At 42.7% G+C, this 23267-nt stretch overlaps 1 protein-coding gene across 1 annotated transcript in view; it reads left to right on the top strand.

Annotated features, from left to right (window-relative positions):
• Positions 1–6514, top strand: part of LOC124712148 (UDP-glycosyltransferase UGT5-like) — a 48219-nt gene extending 41705 nt beyond the window's left edge. Inside the window, exon 6 of the mRNA XM_047242445.1 lies at positions 6208–6514. Coding sequence (XP_047098401.1) covers positions 6208–6514 — 307 coding nt within the window. The remainder of the gene's footprint in view (positions 1–6207) is intronic.
• Positions 6515–23267: the final 16753 nt, after the last annotated feature.

Below are 23267 nucleotides of genomic sequence, written 5' to 3'. Positions count from 1 at the left end.
TATAAGAAAATCTATATAATTATTGTTATTTTGTACTGAATAGAGCGTTCTTGACCATGACCAATGGCAAGAGTTTCCTGTTATTGATTATTGCAAAAGTTGTTTACGAATATCGGAAACGTGTTTCATACAAACTCGACAAACTATTGAAGCGATATGTTGTCAGAAAAAAATGGTTCAAATGGCTCTGAGCACTATGGGACTTAACAGCAGAGGTCATCAGTCCCTTAGAACTTAGAACTACTTAAACCTAGTTAACCTAAGGACATCACACACATCCATGCCCGATGTGTGATTCGAACCTGCAACCGTAGCGGTCGCTCGGTTACAGACTGAAGCGCCTAGAACCGCTCGGCCACTCCGGCCGGCTATGTTGTCAGAGGAAATCACATTTTCCAGCGCTTCATGGTAATAATATATTGTTTTTTGCTTTTACTACAACATCCCTCTGCTTGACGCTATAACTCGACGACTTTCGAATAAAATCTCAATGAATCATTAATAATTTCGTTTTTGCTGTACCACTGTTTATTGTTAAGTAACGGACAGGAGGAAACTGTGTAGAAAAAATATGTTCAATTTATATATATACCACTGTTTATTGTTAAGTAACGGACAGGAGGAAACTGTGTGGAAAAAATATGTTCAATTTATATATATATGGCTCACAACTTTCGGTTTTTAAGGGAATCTAGTGAGACATATCTAGTAAGACACTGATCGCGTACGCAAACAAAGCAACAGAAATGAGGTAACGCCCGCCGGCCGGCCGTTGTGGCCGAGCGGTTCTAGGTGCTTCAGTCTGGAACCGCGCTGCTGCTGCGGTCGAGGTTCGAATCCTGCCTCGGGCATGGATGTGTGTGATGATCTTAGGTTAGTTAGGTTTAAGTAATTCTAAGTTCTAGGGGACTGAATACCTCAGATAGTAAGTCCCTTAGTGCTCAGAGCCATTTGAGGTAACGCCCGATGTGCTGCGACACACCTAACGCGCAGGTAACGCGGTTACGATTGTAACTGACCAAGACGACTAGGAAAACTACCCTATTCTACGCTCACTTATGAAGCCTACGTTAGCCTACGTTAGTTTTACAGCTCTGTTTACCACGTAATCTCTGAAGGCTGTGTGACAGGCGGACGAGGAATGCAAGCCCCGTCTGCTGCACAGGTGTCTGAAGGCTAGCCGAATCGTAGGCGCTGGCCAAATAATACTATAACAACTGGACGGTCAACAACCAAGGTCATAACCCAACAACTGCGTGCGCCTATGATGTATTACTATGCCTTTCACCACAACTGTGACAATACCGAAACATGGCAACAGTGAGGCAACTGTCTCACCGGCTGTGTGTTATGGCGGGTGTTTGATTTCGGTTTGACTGCCCCTCATACCTTACTGGGAGAGGCGCCCTACAACGGCTTTTTCTTTGCGACCCGCTTGCCTAAGTCCTTCAAGAGACAGTTGTGTTACAGTCAACAGTTTTGATTACTTTAACAACATTGGTTCCTACCTCCAGAGACGAGTGATGCCCGCTTACTCGTTCTGCTAATCTGCCGATAGGGAATACACGGATCTCACTCTGTTGTTTTAATTACTCTGCTTTATCAGAAACACCGATATTATCTCACTAATAGAGAGAAGGGTAGACTGCTCTTGTTCTTCTATTATCTGACACAAGTACAAAGACGTTCAGCGTCCAGTACTTCCGGTACTCTATTAACTAAGTCTGTTGATCACCGGAATGGAATAGAGACTTCTTTGCGTAATGTTTAATTCTTCCTGGCTCTCAGCTCTGGAAAATCTAGGCAGCACTGCTGTCTTCAGGCGTCTTGGTACACATCCCGTCATCGACTTTATTGTGGTGTTTTTCCATGACTAACTGTTATCGTGACTGTCTAAGACCACTATTTACAGTTCGCTATTGACTACTAGTTCCGTGTCTGGGTGCTTGTCACTTATTTTCAACATTCCCCGACTGCTTTTCCTATTTGCTGTAACTTACCATCATCGCTTGGACACATCCTCAGATCCGAGTGGCCTGCTACTACTTTTGTGATTCAGCGTCTGCTGTGCCATTGTGACATATATATGGTCGCACTGCTTGGATATCTGCAAGCGTATCTTCATTTTCTCCTTGGTGGGTTTTCAATAGCGGCTCTGCTTCCGTCTTTGATCATCTCGAGCTATCGCTCAAACTAATAAAACTGGAGATCTACGACACTTAATCGAAAATTTGTTGCCCACGCCAGCTGTGGGACGTCGAAATATCCTCATACATACAAGTGTGGTGCACGATCAGATGCCCTCGCTATCTGCCTGGTACTAAAACAAACTTAATATTTACAAATGAATAGAATCAAAAGTGTAGATGTTATACGGTATTAATTCATTTACTTCAGTATTTTTCACCTCGCAAGGACCTCGTCAAACTATAACTGTCGTTAAAGAGGACACGGAGACACTGTACTGGTGAAATGGTGAAAAACCTTGAAAAACGATATAGCACCTGGAGAGTAAAATGCAGAACCTGACCAGATGCCATCTTTGACAGCGCAATTGTAACATAAATGAGATACTTACTCTAAACGGTAAGTAAATATGAAAGGAACAAATATTGTATATCCAAGTATATATGGCAAGAGCAAACCATAAATTCTTATTTGCCAACGGGCAGCAGGTCAGTGCTGAAGTGTGGATGCGTGGACTCAAAACGGTTGCCTTCCGACAGATGTAGTCCGCTTAGAGATGCAGTTAGGATCTCGCAGAAAATATCAGGTCGTAAAGATTGTGAGAAGACTGTTCGCCTCAGAGAAAAATCAACTGAAACACAGATGTGCACATACTAAGATGCTACGTATAAAAGATATCTACACTTATACTCCTTAAATCATATTATATACCACTCTGAACCTAAATGTGTAACAGTTATAAGTAATACATAAACAGCAAGAAAATATACGCTGATCAGCCAGAACACTATGACCACTGACTTACTATCGATATAAATCTGTCCAGGCGACAGCAGCGTCAGCTGGCGAGAAATGACTGCTAGTCACACACACACACACACACACACACACACACACACACACACACACATACACATAAACACACACCCACACACCCACACACACACACACACACACACACACACACACACACACACACACACACAGTGAGCATGTTGTCCGTCTGTAGAATGAGAGAGGCGTGTGATCAATCTGACTTCGACCAAGGGGCGGATGTGATGGCCCGGAGACTCGGCACGAGCGTTTTGGAACATGCATGACTTAGCAGTGCTGTGGTGAGTATCGTAAACACGTGTCAAAACATCGCGAGGCTGGACGACCACCCGTCATGACAGATTTCGGACGTCGTAGGCTGGGCAGTCTCTTAAATTAGGACGGGCGGCGAGCTGTGTGGGAATTAACATCAGACTTTAATGCTGGGCAGAGTACAAGTGTGTCTCAACACTCACTGCACCGAACACACACAACGTTGGGCCTCAGTAGCCGACAACCCATGCATGTGCCAATGTTAACACCACGACATAGGAAACTATGACTGTAATGGGCAAGTGACCATCGGCTCTGAACGTTGGCGCAGTGGCAGAGCGTTACATGGTCTGATGAATCCCATATCTTCTTCATCATGCCAGTGGGAGGGTGCGAATCCGCCCTCTACCAGAGGAACAGCTCCTTGACACCTGTACTTCAGGACGTTGATAAGCTGGCGGCGCTCCATCATGCTCTGAGGAAGCTGGCCGCTGTGGCCGAACTTTCTAGGCGCTTCAGTCTGGAACCACGCTGCCACTACAGTCGCAGGTTCAAATCCTGCCTCAGGCATGGATGTGTGTGATGTCCTTAGGTTAGTTAGGTTCAAGTAGTTCTAAGTTCTAGGGGACTGATGACGTCATATGTTAAGTCCCATTGAGCCATTTGAGCTCTGAGGAACACTCACGTGGGCATCCGAAGGTCCTGTGGAGTTCGTGCAGGGCACCATAACGGCCAGGTAGTATCATACACTGTTTGCAGACCACGTACACCCCTTAACGATGATTATGTTTCCCGACGGCAGTGACATTTTCAACAAGATAATGCGCCATGTGAGAAGGCGAGGAGTGCGATGTGTGCGGTTCGAGTTCCAGTTGATGTGCTGGACCCCCAACTCGTCAGACCTGAACCCGATAATAGACATCTTGGATATGAGTCAACGTAGCGTCAGAGCTTAACGCCGCCCTCCCCGAAGCTTACGGGACTTCGATGTGCAGATGTGGTCCCAAATCTCTCTAGCGGCCTGTCAAGGCTTCATTGCTTCCATGCGAACGACGCGTCGCCGCTGATATCCGTGCCAAGATGGGCATACCGGCTGTGGGTGGTCATAAATTTCTGGTTGATCAGCGTATATTAAAGTATAGATGGATACACCCAGCAGAAGAGACGTCCATGTGATGGAACAACAGAATAACGAGTTTACCAACTGGGGTTAAGCTGACAATTACAATAAAGTAAACACAAGGTGAGAGTATTTGAAAATAACTAGAAAAATAGTTACATATGGAAGGCACTGCGGAGAAAAGTGAAAAATATCACTGACAAAATAATAAAGTTGATAATGTGTAAACTAACTTCCAGTTTATCTGTAAGAGGGCGACAGTAACGGATGGAAAGTAGAAATGGAACGGCGAATCGTGACTGTGTAGAGAATTTGCTGAAAACTTGTCCTGTAAAATACAAGGTTACTGGTTCGAGTCCCTGTCTGCGATGTGCAACTTTCACACAAGCAAACACTCCACAGTAGAACAATGGTTTTATCCTGGGAACAGGGAACAGTTCAGCAAATGGATCACTAATTTGATTGCACGACCTAGTATTCCACAGTGGCTCTTTGGAATGATCGTGGGAATCCTCCATCCCTAGACCCTTTCCAGCTCTGTGGCCAACTTTCCCTCAGGTATTCAATTCAAATCTAATGCAGTCGATAGATAACGTCGTGAGCATCATACATTACTTTGAGCACTCTTTTGTTGCTCGAAGTATTGATGTTGCTTCTATAACCTCGTAATGACATGTTCTTATCTGCGTTTCATTTCTTTCCTTTATTGTGATTTCATACGCCTGCCCCATATGGGCAGGGGAGGGCCGTCAGTGGCACAATCCGCCACTCTTCATCCAAGTGACATGACAGCTAATACAAGAACAAAATGGTACATATAAAGGCGATAAAAAAGGAGACATAAAACAGAGTAAGGGGAGATAATGGAGGTAAAAATACACTGACATGTACCGTTCAAGGCGGGGGATTTGAAAAGTCGATATAAATGTTAAAAAAACACAGTTGGTGATTCGTAGAGCACAAAAAAGACACTGAAGTCAGACACACACAGGTTAAAAGTGGGCCACAGTATTAAAAACACTCCAGAACAACACTTTAAACCCAATTGGACCACACACGATGAAGAATAAAACTGCGAGGTGGAACCTTGCCAAGGGAGAGGCCTGTGAGGATGGAAAAGGAAGGGAGAGCAAGGTACAGCGGTGGAAGGGGCAGGATGAAAGAGTAGGGGGCGTCAGCGGGTGCACCAAGAGGCAGGACACAGGTGGGGTGGGTCTGCGTTTCAAACGTCTTTGTAAATTGAAGAGGGTAACTGTTGTTAGCTGTAGCAGGATATTATGCCGAATCAGCGGCGACGAGTGAAAATGTGTAGCAGACCAGGATTCGAACCTGGGATCTGTTGCTTACTACGCAGGTGCGTTAACCACTACGCCATCTGGGACACAGCGTTACGGCAACTGCGCGGCTTATCTCACCACGCCTCACAACTGATCCACGTTTCCACTGAATGCCATCTATCCGCAGTCGCTATCCATTGACTCCATTTTCGCAACTTAAAGATTCCCATAGGAGATCGGACGTATTTGTGCCTCCACACTGAAGAAGGTGGATCCATAGCCCAGCTAGGCGTATCAGTTATATGAATATGTGGCGTCTTGACTATCGTGGTGTTCGTAACTTTACATTTCCGAAAATACAGACACTACTGATTCGTATAATGATATGTGTTTGTTTGGATCTATATTTTTGTGTCCTGTTTTTGCCGTATTATCTTTTCCTGCTTTGTGCACTCTTTCTTCTATTCAATTAACTTTAACTTCTGTTATGAAACTGAGTGAATTTTCATACCAGATGTGGGATGCTTTTGTTTGCAGCTACCGCGAGAACGCTAAGCTGCGGTCCCGCCTGTTCTGGGACCGTCCAGAGAGCCCTGTGGACACGGCCGTCTACTGGACAGAGTACGTGCTGAGGCACCGGGGAGCCCCCCACCTGCGCAGCGCCGCCCTCGACCTCAGCTGGTACCAGTACCTCCTGCTGGACGTCGCTGCCCTGCTACTGTCTGGAGCGCTCCTACTGCTTATAATCGCTGTCGTGGCAGTCAAGACATTGTACAGGCTAATCACTGCAAGAACTTCTGCCCCACACGAACAGAAGAAAAAGAAAACAACGAAGAAGGAATGAAGAAGAATTCTGATCCTATTGGTGACACGCCACTAAAGACTCTCAGCTCCAAACGCAAACAGGGTCAGCACTTGACGGTACATTGCGTCCATGTTTTGGAGGCTCGCAACAGCCTGCTCCTGTAAACACATCAAACTCTTTTTTTCCCCTGAGATGTCTCTTTATTTATTGTTTTAGATTATTTTGCTGAACATTCGGTATCTCGACATTCTAGTCACTCATACGAATGATGGTAGGAAGGCATGTCACCAAACAATGTAGCACAGAGAATCATGCTATTTTACTGCACTTTATTCGTTTATCAACTACCCATTCTCAGTATCTGCAGTGCTTAGTGTGCACCAAACAGATGTGAAACGACAAACACATTAACTGCAAACTATTTCATTTAAGCACACAATTATCAACACTTAGCTTAAGTCTTGTGCAATTAACACACGATTATGGAGATATTATAGTAAATACACTCCTGGAAATTGAAATAAGAACACCGTGAATTCATTGTCCCAGGAAGGGGAAACTTTATTGACACATTCCTGGGTTCAGATACATCACATGATCACACTGACAGAACCACAACCACATAGACACAGGCAACAGAGCATGCACAATGTCGGCAATAGTACAGTGTATATCCACTAGTACAGTGTATATCCACCTTTCGCAGCAATGCAGGCTGCTATTCTCCCATGGAGACGATCGTAGAGATGCTGGATGTAGTCCTGTGGAACGGCTTGCCATGCCATTTCCACCTGGCGCCTCAGTTGGACCAGCGTTCGTGCTGGACGTGCAGACCGCGTGAGACGACGCTTCATCCAGTCCCAAACATGCTCAATGGGGGACAGATCCGGAGATCTTGCTGGCCAGGGTAGTTGACTTACACCTTCTAGAGCACGTTGGGTGGCACGGGATACATGCGGACGTGCATTGTCCTGTTGGAACAGCAAGTTCCCTTGCCGGTCTAGGAATGGTAGAACGATGGGTTCGATGACGGTTTGGATGTACCGTGCACTATTCAGTGTCCCCTCGACGATCACCAGTGGTGTACGGCCAGTGTAGGAGATCACTCCCCACACCATGATGCTGGGTGTTGGCCCTGTGTGCCTCGGTCGTATGCAGTCCTGATTGTGGCGCTCACCTGCACGGCGCCAAACACGCATACGACCATCATTGGCACCAAGGCAGAAGCGACTCTCATCGCTGAAGACGACACGTCTCCATTCGTCCGTCTATTCACGCCTGTCGCGACACCACTGGAGGCGGGCTGCACGATGTTGGGGCGTGAGCGGAAGACGGCCTAACGGTGTGCGGGACCGTAGCCCAGCTTCATGGAGACGGTTGCGAATGGTCCTCGCCGATACCCCAGGAGGAACAGTGTCCCTAATTTGCTGGGAAGTGGCGGTGCGGTCCCCTACGCCACTGCGTAGGATCCTACGGTCTTGGCGTGCATCCGTGCGTCGCTGCGGTCCGGTCCCAGGTCGACGGGCACGTGCACCTTCCGCCGACCACTGGCGACAACATCGATGTACTGTGGAGATCTCACGCCCCACGTGTTGAGCAATTCGGCGGTACGTCCACACGGCCTCCCGCATGCCCACTATAAGCCCTCGCTCAAAGTCCGTCAACTGCACATACGGTTCACGTCCACGCTGTCGCGGCATGCTACCAGTGTTAAAGACTGCGATGGAGCTCCGTATGCCACGGCAAACTGGCTGACACTGACGGCGGCGGTGCACAAATGCTGCGCAGCTAGCGCCATTCGACGGCCAACACCGCGGTTCCTGGTGTGTCCGCTGTGCCGTGCGTGTGATCTTTGCTTGTACAGCCCTCTCGCAGTGTCCGGAGCAAGTATGGTGGGTCTGACACACCGGTGTCAATGTGTTCTTTTTTCCATTTCCAGGAGTGTATATTAGTTTCACCCTAACATTAATATGCACTTTGTATGTTTTTACGAGAAGGCGCGAAATAGCACTTCCAGATATACGTGTAAACTATAATGAGGTACCAACTTTGGGTTTGGAATAAATCTAGTCTTGAACATTTCTTACATGTATCATTTCTTGTTTTGTAAATACAAAATACTCGTCGAAAATCTCATTTCTCAATAGTTTTTTGTTAAATTCCTTTTCCTCTTACGTTTCCATCAAACCCATAAAGCTTCTTACCATAACATAAAATTATTACCTACGTTTTGTTAAATAAATCGCAACTTGACTTCAAGGTAAACTACAGACTTCACCGTGTGTTTGGGTGGCAAGCGGCAACTTTAAAATCCTCAATAGGAACTCCCTTTTTTATTGCAGATTACGACTCTACTGCAAAGTCTACATACGTTTTGCCAGAAGCATTTTCTTCGTTTCGCCACAGATGGCGCTATAATTGGAGGAAAAGAAATGGGAACACAATCTTAATTTACGACATGTTACTCAATGGTCCTTGAGTATCCAATGGCACATGCGATCCCACCTCCATGCTGCGAGGGTAAGACAGGCTATTATTTCATAACTTCTGCTTCAAAATCCTGTTCGCAATGTTGTATTCCTCTGTCATATCGATGCGCCACTGTGTTTGTGGCTCGAGGCGAAGGCTTCTCTAGTTTTACAATTAGAGTAAGTGTTCAAACGTAGTACAGCCAACGTGAATACACTTCTTGATCTGCTTTTTAAATGACAGTACACATGACAGAAGCATATCTGCGGGAATGTCAGCACAGGCGTTTCTGATGTGGCCGACCGTGTCTTCATGGCCTGTTGGCACTTGCTGCTCCACCTCATCTTTATCTATCCCCACAGAAAGAAATCCGGCGATGTCGTATCCGGCGCCATCAGATCTGGCAACATGGCGGGCCAATTAATAGGCCACCTCTGCCGATCCACCGACCAGTATAAACATGGTCTAATACCTCACGTTGAAACGTCCCCTTAGAAAAATTATACATGACTGTGCTTAAACTGACACACAATATTTTTTAGCGCAACGCACTCTGACTTTCAATAATACCTACAAAAGAATGGCCCTGACTAACATTAACCTATACCTTTCACAAATCACTTACCTCACAAAAATCTTTGTTACTCGAACTACTGCAATACAGCGAGCGCCACTACTGCCAGCTAAATAAAAGATTCTAACTATTGAAGGCACTAACTACTCATAGGCATAGTTAGCAAATGAAAGCAGTAAAAGAGAATGCACACAGAAGTAGTGGATTTCCATGCAGTCTTGAAGAAGTCCTTCCAATGGAAGGACAGTGCTGACTCTAGACATGCAGGCAGGTAATGGGCCACAACAGAGCAAACCCACAGCAGAGTCTGTCGAAGTTTTGAAGAATATTGGTAGGTTGGTTATCACAGAGCAGACCCACTGTCGTCCTGGTAGGTAGTATGGTATTGGTGGGTCATCAAAGGTGCAGACCCACTGTAGTCCTTGTAGAGATGGCTAGCAGCCATCTGTTGCGACTGCGCAGGTGCACAATCACCATCGAAAGGTCTTGCGGAGAATATAGCAAGTCCATAAACCACCACTTGTCCACTCACAAAAAAATTGTTTGAAATGTCCTTAGAACCAGCAATGCTGTTATCCAGTCCCTTGCTGAATTATTAACACACGTGCAAACACTATCAGTCCTTACTTCTCACATATTGTCCATATACTACGACCAACAGAAATGTGTACAGTGAAATGCAACTTACAGGTTACTTACATTGATGAACTGGTTCAAAAAATGGTTCTGAGCACTATGGGACTCAACTGCTGAGGTCATTAGTCCCCTAGAACTTAGAACTAGTTAAACCTAACTAACCTAAGGACATCACTAACATCCATGCCCGGGGCAGGATTCGAACCTGCGACCTTAGCGGTCTTGCGGTTCCAGACTGCAGCGCCTTTAACCACACGGCCACTTCGGCCGGTGATGAACTGGCGTCAATTACAGTTTTATAACATAAGAATACAATAACAAAGGTACAAAATACATCATTAAAAACATAATAATACAGATAACATTTGTAGTAATACAGGCTTTACAAAACAATAGAAATAAACATATACGTCAGTGTTACAGGAATTATGACATAAGTACATACAAAAAAGATCAGAATAACTTTTGAAACATCAACTTCACACATGAGCATTAAAACAAAACAGAATAAATAATGTCTAAACATCTTTACAAAGTAAATAACATATTATCAGAAAAATTCTACAACGTAACTCTCATAAGAGAAACACATAAAGACAGGAAGAACACAAATACCCAAGGGTACACAAACACATAGTGGGATAACACAAGGAAAGGACAGGGTTTGTTTTACTGCAGTATTTTGCAAACAAAACTTTCTTTACTTCTCGGAGATCTCCCTTCGTTCTTCATTATTTCCAAAAAGACCTATCTATATCTGCTTTCTGTACTTTTTTTGTATAACTTCTCAATGCATTTCTTCCAATTCATCGCAACTCATTCTCTTATATAGTCTATCCCTCCTAAGCTAACTTAAATCTACTGAGCTCAGATGCATAAACTAAGGGACGAGGCAATGCAGCAGCACAAAACAATTAATACAAACAGCAATGACAAAAAAATGCAAATTGGCAAAGCAAGCAAAAGTATATCTAAATTAGCAGAGAAAATGCAGCATTACAACTAATATTAGCCAATGTGCAGCAACAAGAAAAATAAATCAGTACTAAAACTGGCTTAACAGAGTAATACAAAGTCAAATTCAGTTACACTATGCCTGGCAAACAGCAGCTGCAAATGCTATAACTAATATCTAAACATGACAAAGCTCAAGCAGAAAAAATAGTACACTAAAGACAACAATGCAGGTAAGGAAAATGTCTATTCACATTTTAATGTCTATGTCATTAAAGTGGTGGACCACAACGTATTCTACCATAAAAATTACCAAGTACTTGAAAAGAAAATAATATATGCAGTTACTGTTATTAGTCCCTTCATGTTGTTCTTTCCTTTCCAAGTGCTCCTTTTTCAGAAAATGTAGATCATAAAATTATTATCTAACAGATCTGTTGACAGAAAGTGTTCACATTAGCAAATGCATTTAATTTTATTTTATAAAACCAATGATGCAACAAACCTGGAAAACAGATATCAAATAAAATAAGCAACTATGTACAAAGTAAAGCATAAAAATATCATTCAGTAGTCATGAGTTAGTAGAAGTTCTCTCAATTCTCGTAGAAAGACACTTGTCATAATCAGGTGTGCAGATGTACAAATATTTCCCAACAATTCATAAGCATTTCAGTAAGTAGCACAAAGTATGAGTAATCATATGTTTCCAAGTAATGAGCGTGTCGAATTTGCGATGCTTTCTACAAAGGAATTTCAATAGCGAGGTTAATGGCCTCTTTTTGCTCCACCTAATGGCTCTTTCTCCAGGCGGCTGGCACAGCTGGCCGCTCACGACGCATTACATCAAGGTCACTTGGCTTTTTTACAGAAATATTTACGACAGCAGTTTGCGCTACAGTGACAGTCTCATACAAAAAATTACACAGGTCGAGAATTTGCGTTACAAATGTGTAGAAACAAAATCCTATAAATATAACATTGTCCAAAAAATTTTCGACAGCATTGTAATACATTCACGCATGTACACACATTTCATAATTCTTGAAGTACAATTCTTGGTTTCCAACATCCTTTTCCACAAATCAGAGTCCCTAACCACTACTCATTATTTCTTACCTTATTACACATATACATACTCGTTGACACTTCTTCAATATTTCATCACAATAAATACAAAGCATAATCAAATTCCTCATATAGCATCAGCATATTGATCATAAACATACCTCAACAGCATAATACAAATCGTCGTCGTAATAATATCATAACATCTCAATCAATTCTCAAAATCGTCGTAGCATCCTCCAGTAATTTCAAAACCTAAAAAAAATTCTCTGCCCATTTCAGTAGTGTCATCTACCTCAAATATACTTTAAAATCATGATCCCATACCAAATACATCATTCAGAGCTCTCATAGCATCACAATGGTTCCGAAAGAATATGAACAGTTCACAAAGTACAGACAAAATACAATTTCGTAAGTGTGAAGTTATCCAATGGTGTAATTACGTAAAGATCTGTCACTGATGTAGTGAAAAAAATTTTTGTCTCTCTCAGTTAAATGATCAGATAGCTGTGTAATTTATGTGGTAGAGAAATACGGTACCGATGTGTAAAGTTGTATAAGCAAATACCATATTAGCTAGTGCTCCTTGTGCTTGCCAGACACATGGTACACAAAGTAAGTGTGTACCCCCCTGAGGATTAATGTAATTATACCCTCAGGTGTTACAGATTACAGCAATGGAATGAAATGTATCATGGAAAACTTTCTTTGTAATTCAAAAACCTTGAAAAATAAATGTTTTAAGTACAAAATCAATTACTCAAATGCGTGTCCTGTAGCGCTAAATGTGCGTCTTGCTGTTAGATAATTCTGTGGAACTGTCGTAGTTATCGTCCTCTGTAAGCAAAGTTCTGCTGAAATCAATGTACTCACCACCTCATAAACAAAAGTGAAATGCTTTTGCGTATAGATATCTTAGTTATTACGCTTATTGCCGTGATAAAGAAAGTACTGTGCTGTAACGTATTCTTGTGCTACGGAAAAGGCTGTCTCATTGTAGCTATACCACAAAAGTTACTACTAAAACATGTTTTACTTTCCAGAACAATTCAGAAAAACTGTGCAGATATAAAACAGATACAGCACAAAAGCAATAATATAAATTGTGTCACTCATTAGTAGCGTCGTGATATAATCGTGCAGCTATCAAAGAAACCAAATGCTAAGTCATTTTTAATCTCACCGAATGTACTTCAAATAAAGAGTATCTTTTCAAGTAAACCAAAATGTTGCATTAAAATCTCATTAGCAGTACATGTTCGAAGTATGTAAGCCTTATAGTCGTTACGTAATCGTGCAATTAACAAGCAAGAATGTACACACACAATAACACTGTGTCGTCTGTTCACTATAACAATGCACTCGTAATTTCTGTTTAAATAAGTTCTCTTGGTTCTTGACTGGATATTTAACTTCAAACTTTGTTGCATGTTTACAGTTTCTAAGTCTGACAAAGCATACTAGTAATGTGAAGTGAAAAATTTTATAGCAAAGACTAAGTTAAAAAGCAGATTATCTTTCAATAAACGGTTTTACATGTGAAATGTGGTGCAATCCTTTACTCTTCCTAGTACGCAGAGTTTCAACTTCAACGCAATTATCATGTGGTATACATCGGTAAAGAATACTGGAATTTTTCTCAAGGTTAGCGGCTATGTTATTTTTCTCTGAGCCAGCCGGCGTACGCGGCTGCCGGCGGTGCAAGTCATTGTCTGTTCCTTTGTTGGCACGCGTCGTTATTGGGATTAGGAGACCTAACTTCTACAAATTCACCTTGCCAAGAGGGCCCAACCCTGTTTGAATCTCGCCAGTTCTGATGAAATTCAGGTCTGTCGTAATGATTATATCGTCTGTCGTCATGTCGGTAATTTCTGTAATTAATTTCTTGTCGGTCACATGGTGCAGAACTTCTCCCTGAGTCGTAACTGCGCGGAGGACAGTTGTGTCTGAAGTTATTCTGTCTCCCTTGATAATAATTGTTTTGGTTCCCATATTGTCTGTTTCTATGGCTGTCTCTGTCACTTTCATTACTATGGAAATGCGATCTTTCTCTGTAACTATTAATACTCTGCCAGTGGTTGTCATATGGGTGGTGTCTGTTTTGATCACGATTTGTGTTGTAGGAATAGCCTTGTCGTGTCCATTTATTATTTCTGTTATCGCAGAATTGTGATGGATGTGACCTGTAATTGTTGTGTTCCTGTTTTCGCATCCCGCGATTATGAGTGTCAATTTCCAATTCTTGTAAGAGTCCCTGAAAAGCTTCAATGTCCTCTTTGCAACGTCCTGCCAAAATAATGTGTCGTAAATGTTCAGGCAATTTGATTAAGCAAATGCGGATGAGTTCTGAGGGGCTGTATGGGTTTGACAGGTACTGATTCTTGTGCAACATGTCTTCAAAATATTTCAGAAGACTGGAAAATTCAGATTGTTCTAAATGTTTCAACATTATGATGCTATGTTTTACTCGGTCTTGTGTAGCTTGAGACCAATATGCTGAGAGGAAGGCATGATAAAATTCTCCTCCACTGTGGCAATCGTGAATGACCGATCGCATTCTTACAGCTGGTTCATTCTCTAAATAGCCACACATAAATTCTAATCTGTGCTCTAATGACCAGTTGGGAGGAAAACAATGAGAGAATTGAAGAAGCCACGCTTGTGGATGAATGTCGTTGCCGGAATTCTTAAATTTTTTGAATTTACATGTAGTAAATAAACAGCTTATAGTCAAAATCATCATGTCGGCGAGTCGCATATCGGTCATTGTTACTTCGTTTTGGCGGTTCCATCTCAAAATGCGGTGTACCTTGCCAATTTCTTTCATAATTTCCGAAGTACCCCGTGTTATTATTTTGTCGCTGTTCCGTATTTCTATGTCCCTCTTCCCGTATTGGAGCGCGATTGTCCTCTGAAATACGTAATTCTTGTATTACCTGTGTCAGCTGATCCTGTACTTCCCGGATTTCTCTTTGGTGTTGCGTATTAATTTGATTCTGATTTTGTTTGAATTTCCTAATTTGTTCGCACTCTTCTGTGTCATTAAAGACTGCCGGTTTTGTGTCATTCAGATTATCATCTACCTTCGTAGATAAATTATTTAGCTGATCCGAAAGTTCAACTACTTTCTCTGATAATGTACTAATTTCCTCCATGTGTCTTTCTGAACCAATTTTCAGAGTATCTACTCCGTCCTTTAAGTTTTCCTGAGTTTTTGCAAGTTGCGTAACTGAATCGGTAGATGCAACTGAGCCAATTTTAGCTTGCAAGGTCTCATGATTTTCATGAACAATAGTTTGCAGTTCTTTTATGGCTGCTTTGTGATTCTGTAATGCATTTTCATGCCGCGAAAAAATAGGTTGAAAATGCTCACAAATTTGTGTTTTTACGTCATTACAGACTTTTTGACATTTCGATTCGATTTTAAGTAACTCAGTAGTTAAATCTTCACGTGTTTGTTCAAGTGTGGTGTCTAACTTTTGAAGATTTTGTTCCATTGTGTCTAACTTTTGAAGATTTTGTTCCATTGTGTCTAACTATTGCTGTGTTTGTTCCTGATTTTGTTTCATTTGTTGCATTAAGTGCAATAATAATGTATTAGTGTCTGGAATCTGTTCCTCTATGCTTTTCGGCAGTGCGTTTGCACCGGCAACATTCACATTTTGACGAGCAGAAAATGTGTCTTGACGGATTTGGGAAGACGGTGAGGACCCAAAACCTGAGTCTACAGTATTTGCAATATTGTGTTCTGTCATTTCGGATTCCTGAGGCGAGCTGTTGCCGACCGATCGATCGATAATGCTTCCCTGTTCATTACTTGTTTCCCTGTCTACGCCATTGCTCCATTTCCCTACGCACAGTTACCAAATTACTACTTTGAATGGCTGTTAATTCATTACACAGTGGTGCTGATAAGCTACGCTCGTCGTCACTATTATTTCTCAGTTTACTTTGGAGCCTAGTGTTACGTTTTTCACACGCCATTATTGTCACAATATTTCGCACGATAACACAGAAAAGCACCATTTGAAGAGCAAAATAAGAAAACACATTAACATAGAACTGAAAATAATATCTAGTTAATTGCAAGCGCAGGTGCGAAATACTTGGTGCAAATCTACATGCATGCCACAACTGTTTTACTGTACAACAATAAAAGACTGCAACTACAAAGGAGATTCTCTCTACAATTACGCGCTAGCAATAAACAAAAGCTACACTAATTAAACAAACTACAAGAAAAGATCAGAAGATTCCAGTGAGGTATCCTCGGCTAAGAGTGAAACGTCCCCTTTTGAAAAATTATACATGACTGTGCTTAAACTGACACACAATATTTTTTAGCGCAACGCACTGACTTTCAATAATACCTACAAAAGAATGGCCCTGACTAACATTAACCTATACCTTTCACAAATCACTTACCTCACAAAAATCTTCGTTACTCGAACTACTGCAATACAGCGAGCGCCACTACTGCCAGCTAAATAAAAGATTCTAACTACTGAAGGCACTAACTACTGATAGGCATAGTTAGCAAATGAAAGATTTTGATAGAGAACAAACAATGTATTTACCTTAATAGTGTTCAAAAGTCGTAATATATATAGCAGTTCATGACATCCAGTCTTACAAATGTACTGTCTGTGATGGACACACGTCCAGATCATCCACTCTCAAAAATCCGCCATCTCACTTCCCCACATCCACCACTGCGGGCGGCTCACCTCCAACTGCGCAACGCTACGCGCTATTAACAGCCAACTGCCCAACACTACAATAGCCAACAAGAATGCAAACCAGCCACAGACTGCATGCAGCACAGCCAGTGATTTTCATACAGAGCGCTACGTGGCGTTACCAATAAAAAAAAAAAACCTAAACAGCCTACTTATAACGTGTCGTGCTTCAGTTGCATTATGCGCTGGGCAGCCGTCATTCTGAAACCACATGCGTTGTCGAACATATAGGGCAATAGTTTGGATTAGTACCGATAGTTCCTGCTCCTAAAACGTTCGATATTTGCGTCCATTGAACGTGCCGTCGATATAATATGGACCAATGAGTTTGTTCCTCATGGTGCCACACCATACGTTAACGGACGAAGGGCGTTGATGGTCAGTTTGCCGTTTTAGCAGTGGGGACTCCAGTAATGCACGCTACCACTGTTTATGAATGTAGACTTATCGGAAAATAGTACCTGGGGTAAGAACGCGGTGGTCGTTTGCATTTGTTGATGCGCCCATTCACTGAACACTACCCGGTTTCGGAAATCGGCGCCATGAAGTTACTGACGCAGTGACACGTGGTATGGATGATGCTTATGTCGATGAAGTATTGTGACATTATTACCTACGGACATACCGGAATCAGCGGTGTAATTGCCGGCTGCTTGTCCATGGGTTGTGGTGCACTACCGCTAGTACAGCTGTTTCACTAGCTTCTCCTATAACACTTTTGCTTCGTTTCCTTTTGCCGCTCTGTACATAAAGGCGTTCACAACCTTGTAAAAGGACTACCGAGAGCGACCTTTCTCTGGAAAACGCTCGGCAAACAACGCAACAGCAGCCTCAACATTTCTCCTACATTATCCTTAAATCAGGGTCATTTCAGTTTTTTCTTCTGCGGTTGCAACATTCATCGTCTACTTGCCGTCTGTTCTCCAAATGATAGGTAGGTATGTAGGCAACATTGCCCATGTATTGTTATGTTTATAAACGCTATCTGTTCTACGTTTGTACAATACGTGACCTCCGGTGGCGGTGTACTGCCTGTTATGACATGTCGTAGTTAGTTTAGACGGCCGCGATGGCGCGCCGAGTAGTCCCATATCACATCTGCCAGAGGAATATAACGCTGCGAATGGAGTTTCCAACTAGAAGTTACGAAATACTAGTCTACCCTCGCAGCATGGAGGTGGGATCCCATGTGTCCTTGGATATTCAAGGGCCGCTGAGTAGCATGTCGTAAATTACGACTGCGTATCCATTTCTATTCCTCTGATTACAGCGCCACCTGTTGCGAAACAAACAAAATACTTCAGCGAAAACGTCCGTAGATTTTGCAGTAGAATCATAACCTGCAATAAAAAAGGGGGGTTCCCACCGAAAATTTCAAAGTTGACCCCCTCCACCCACGCACGTGGTGAGGTGGCGGGTCTAGTGTGGTACCGCTCGATGTCCCCTCAGAGACAAACAAATTGTAATTATAACTTTTTTTATCCGATGTGTAGTTTTCGATATATTTCAATGTCTTCAGTTAAAATGAATTCCCTGGATATTGCAATCGGTTTCAGTGCAAAGTTGCTCATGCAGTCATGATCATATTTCAAGGCAAAACCACTTGCTCTGTAGCCGAGCGCTGTTGACGTAAGGTTGTACAGTGGCACTACAGTCAGTGCCAGAGGTCGCGCCTGCAGCTACAGTGTGATTGCAGTTCTCAGCCTGCAGACCGCCGTAGAGCGTCGATGGATAAGGTGGTGAACAGTGGCGTAGAAATATTGTGAGTAAACAGCCAAGAAATGAATATGCTTAGGCGTCAGCAGAAAGTCTTTCAAGAGGGCAAGATTCTAAAATTGCCGCTGTTATATGATTCGGGGAGTTTAAGAATAATTTTGTACCATAAGAACTTGATGTATAAGGAATTACACAAAACGTTCGACAGTTATCCACTCATCGTGTGTTTTAAGATATTATTTTCTTACCTAAAAGGTAAGCATATTCTATTAATATCTGCGAAGTACATTTTTTTGCTATTATTAAATACAACGATTTACGAAACAAACCTCTAAAATATTTGCAAAAAAGTTTTTATTGAAACATTAATAACGTTTTAATACTGAAAATTAGAATGGTGAATTATAATAAAATCTATAATGAAGTAATAAGCAACCAGTTTTATTAAAGAAACGTCATTTCTTTACCGGCTTCGGACACTTCGTGCCCTTCTTCAGAATGTAATTACCTATCGCATTATTTACCCAGTGTCAACAGTTAGATGCATGCAACAAAATTTCGTGCTCATAAAAAAATACAGTAGCAATAAGTAATACAATACTGAATACATTAATAAAATAAAGAGCTCGTAGATGCTTAAACGCGGTTCATAATGTCTGTACAAAAAGTATTTGCATATTATTTCCTTATATACAACTACAGCTGCTGAGGATGGATAAAAAACTAAACAGTAAAATCTGATCCGTTGAAGAGTTCCTACCGGATGTTAGCAAAAATACATAGTGGAAATGTCCCTGTTTCATACTCCTCTAAGGGGGGAAATGGGAATAAACTTATGAAAATAACGCTTCCTCAATTTTGATACCATCCGTTTTTACTCATAGAACTTCACGTCTGGTCATGCTAATGATTATTTTAAGCTCTGTGCCTTTTTAATGTGACTGTGATGATAAGACTGCAATGAAATGTGTTTTGAAAGCTACAATTTTTTGGATTGTTTGCGTAACATGTGAGTCAGGATCATAATTAGGAGCGATGAATCTGAGAATATTCCGGAACAACCACTCAATTTACTGGTGGAACCGACTCTTAACAACCTTAGATTGAACCAATACACCAAGTCTCTGTACGTCTTACAGATGGTTGCGGGACTTGGCTGTTCGATACGGGATGTCGAATTAAAGACCTGACAGCCGTCTAGTTTCCAAATTTGTTTTACTTGGCTAACACTTTCAGAGGTTTACTACGGCATTTTCAGGACCCTGACCGACATATAGGAAGATTCTACCTCTCTTCTGATCAAAACAGGGGCCAGCAATACTCGTATTAGTAGATTTTTGCTATAGCGATCACTTCACCCATCATCTGCCAACTGTTAGATAAACATTTCATCTCCTCAATTGATACGTTGTTGTACAGCCGTGTCGAATGCGCTGAATAGTTAGTAACACGTTGCCTATACGCTGTATTGGGCTGAAAAGTTGCCAACTATATTTCGACAATGTTCTCTAAAGATCTGCATTTTCAGTTACTGAAGAATAGCTCCGAAACCACCGCAGCGCCAAGCAAACGCTTTAATTCAATGTGAATATCCTGACAACGAAACGGATCAAAGTTATGTCGTGCTTGCTAAAGCCACATTGTTTCCTATTGTACTCGGCAATGTTAAATCTGGGTTTAGTAACAACAAAGACAAACATTTCTTGAAACAGATGAGAATTCTGTAGTGAATAAGGAGTCTTGAGAACCAGATTCCAGATTGCCGCCCCTCTCCTCCATTCTTACCCACAGCCATGTGAATATATCCATTAGGCCAAATATCCTGAAGTCTGACAGTTCCCATTCGGCGAAGAGTATCTGCGGATAATACGAGCAGATATCTAATGAAGTAGGACTGACTGAATCGGACGTAGGGGGCCTATCTGATTTTCAATACAATTCTGTTTCAAATGCCGTGTATGTACAGTAATGCAACGATTTGACATGCTGTATTGTATTGTATGTTAACTGATGACCAAGAAACGACGAAGAGGCTTTGCCCCCGCCGCAGCCGCAGTTGTCCACAACCCCACAACGACTACCGCAGTCCACTTCACCCCTCCGCCGCCCCACACCGAACCCAGGGTTATTGTGCTGTTCGTCCCCCGCTGGACCCCCCATGGAACGTCTCACACCTGACGAGTGTAGCCCCTATGTTTGCGTGGTAGAGTAATGGTGGTGTACGCGTACGTGGAGAACTTGTTTGCGCACCAATCGCCGACATAGTGTAACTGAGGCGGAGTAAGGGGAACCAGCCCGCATTTGCCAAGGCAGATGGAAAGCAGCCTAAAAATCATCCACAGACTGGTCACCGGACCTCGACACAAATCCGCCTGGCGGATTCGTGAGACGGACCAGGCGCTCCTTCTCGCCCGGAAGGCCGTGCGTTAGACCGGGGGGGGGGCATTTGACATGTTAATGAATATTGGAGGAGAGATTTCCAAACAAGCCGAGTAACGGAGAGATCATACAAGCAGCTATATAACACGCGGGCGTAGGTATGAGATCAGTTAAAGTACTGTATTTGGTAAAAATTAATATAAACAGTCACGTTCCATCCTCAGTGGCGAACGTGTGCCATTTGTGGTGTAGTGGACCGTTTTCGCACACTGTGCCAGAAATTAGGAAACAAAATGATAACGGAGACACAGGTGCAGTTAAATGGGGGTAATCACAAAAAGAGCACTCAAATAGGCATCCAGAACAGGTAGTTAGCCCCGTACAACTGAAGGGCAATATTCAGGAACAATCTACTAAAAGTAATCTCTGAGGCAAAAATACGGTACAGAATATCCAAAAAAATTAATTATTTGGCGATATCCAAACATATACGCGGAGTATCACAACGAAGGACACTCATGTGCAGATAACATGGAACTAGACAGTGGAATGCTTTCGGAGAGGCGACATTAAAAGGGTACAGGTTGAGAGAACAGACAGTCAGAACATATTACAACTAGCTGAACTCTCTAGAAAGAAAATCAAACCTTGCACAAGCCGCACACTGTTTGTCGCGATCGTAAGTACTGAAAACACTTTAGTGAAAACGTAAACTATCACGTCACAAACCGGTTCACTTAGGACAGTTCTCGGTGAGGAACAGGAAGAAAGAGAGGCAGTAGTGAATTAGGCGCAGTCAGAGAAGATGGAGTAAACCTGAGATGGAAAAGGGTTTGGGGTAGTGGTCTGAGAAACAACGTGAGAAACGGAGTGCAAACAATCATAACAAGAACGCAACCAGTAGAAGGAGCAACAATGATGGCAAAGACAGGAGAAGATCATTCGGAATGGTAGACAACATAGAAATGAACGCAAACGATTAATGCAGCAGACATGTTACAGTGTAACAAAATAAACCGTCTCTGTTCAGATGTAAAGTTTCTTGAATTTAAGCGGTATTTGTGGGAGCTCGATAAGGAATAACCTTGTTGCAGGAGACCAAAGCAGAAGCTACTGCCAACACAAGGGATATGGAGCTATGCTGAATATAGGAAGTGAAACGTGCACAGCTGTTCCTTCAAAATGCCGTAAGAGCGGTCAGCCCAGTGCTTTATTCGAAATGAGGCGGCTTGTAAACAGACAGAACTAGCTAACATTTTCGGTGGAAAAATAGATGTTAATTTAGAGGTTCAAAGCGTTCTGTTGGACAGAATGTAGAAGGGAAACGATGAGATCCCGAGGAAATTTACAACAAGCCCAACCGTTTGCGAGAACAAACTGGTAGTATTGCCGAAAAAGCACATAAACAGACTAATTATTGTCTTTAAATAAAAGGGTCATTGAAACTTCCTAGCAGATTAAAACTGTGTGCCCGACTCGGTCGGGCACACAGTTTTAATCTGCCAGGAAGTTTCATATCAGCGCACACTCCGCTGCAGAGTGAAAATCTCATTCTGAAAAGGGTCATTTCTTTTCGTCTCATAACGTATTTGTTTCAGTTACCTATTGTACTGTACTGAACAGCGTGCGAACAGGCCTCGGAAGGCGGAATGGCACCGACCGACCGCCGTATCATTTTCTGCCGATAGACGTCACTGGGTGTGGATATGGAGGGGCATCTGGTCAGCACTTGGCTCTTCCGGCCGTTGTCAGTTTTTGTGCCTGCAGCCGCTACTTCTCAGTCAAGAAGCTCCCCGATTTATCTCACGGGTACGGAATGCACACGGCTTTCCAAATGCGCTGGGCAGACTCGACGATCACTCTTCCTAGTGCTAGCCAGGGCTGTCAGCGCTTTAAACTTCGGTGGTCTCACTGGGACCGGTGTTAACGACTGCGGCGAGGCCGTCGGCACTCTGCTATGATGTAGCAGCTATTTCTATTTTTTTGTAAACAGGCAGAATACGGCGCTGCGGTCGTTAACGCCTATGTAAGACAAGTGACTGGTGCAGTTGTTACATCGATTACTGCTGCTACAATGAAGGTTATCAAGATTTAAGTGATTTTGAACGTTGTGTTACCGTCGGCGCACGAGCGATGGGACACAGCATCTCCGAGGTAGCGATGAAGTGGGGATTTTCCCGTACGACCATATCATGAGGGTACCGTGAACATCAGGAAACCGGCAAAACATCAAATTTCCTACAATGCTGCGGCG

The sequence above is a fragment of the Schistocerca piceifrons genome, chromosome 8, assembly GCF_021461385.2.
Source record: "Schistocerca piceifrons isolate TAMUIC-IGC-003096 chromosome 8, iqSchPice1.1, whole genome shotgun sequence".
Classification (NCBI taxonomy): domain Eukaryota; kingdom Metazoa; phylum Arthropoda; class Insecta; order Orthoptera; family Acrididae; genus Schistocerca; species Schistocerca piceifrons.
Note: the sequence above shows the minus strand (reverse complement) of the source record. Positions and strands in the feature narration are given on the sequence as shown.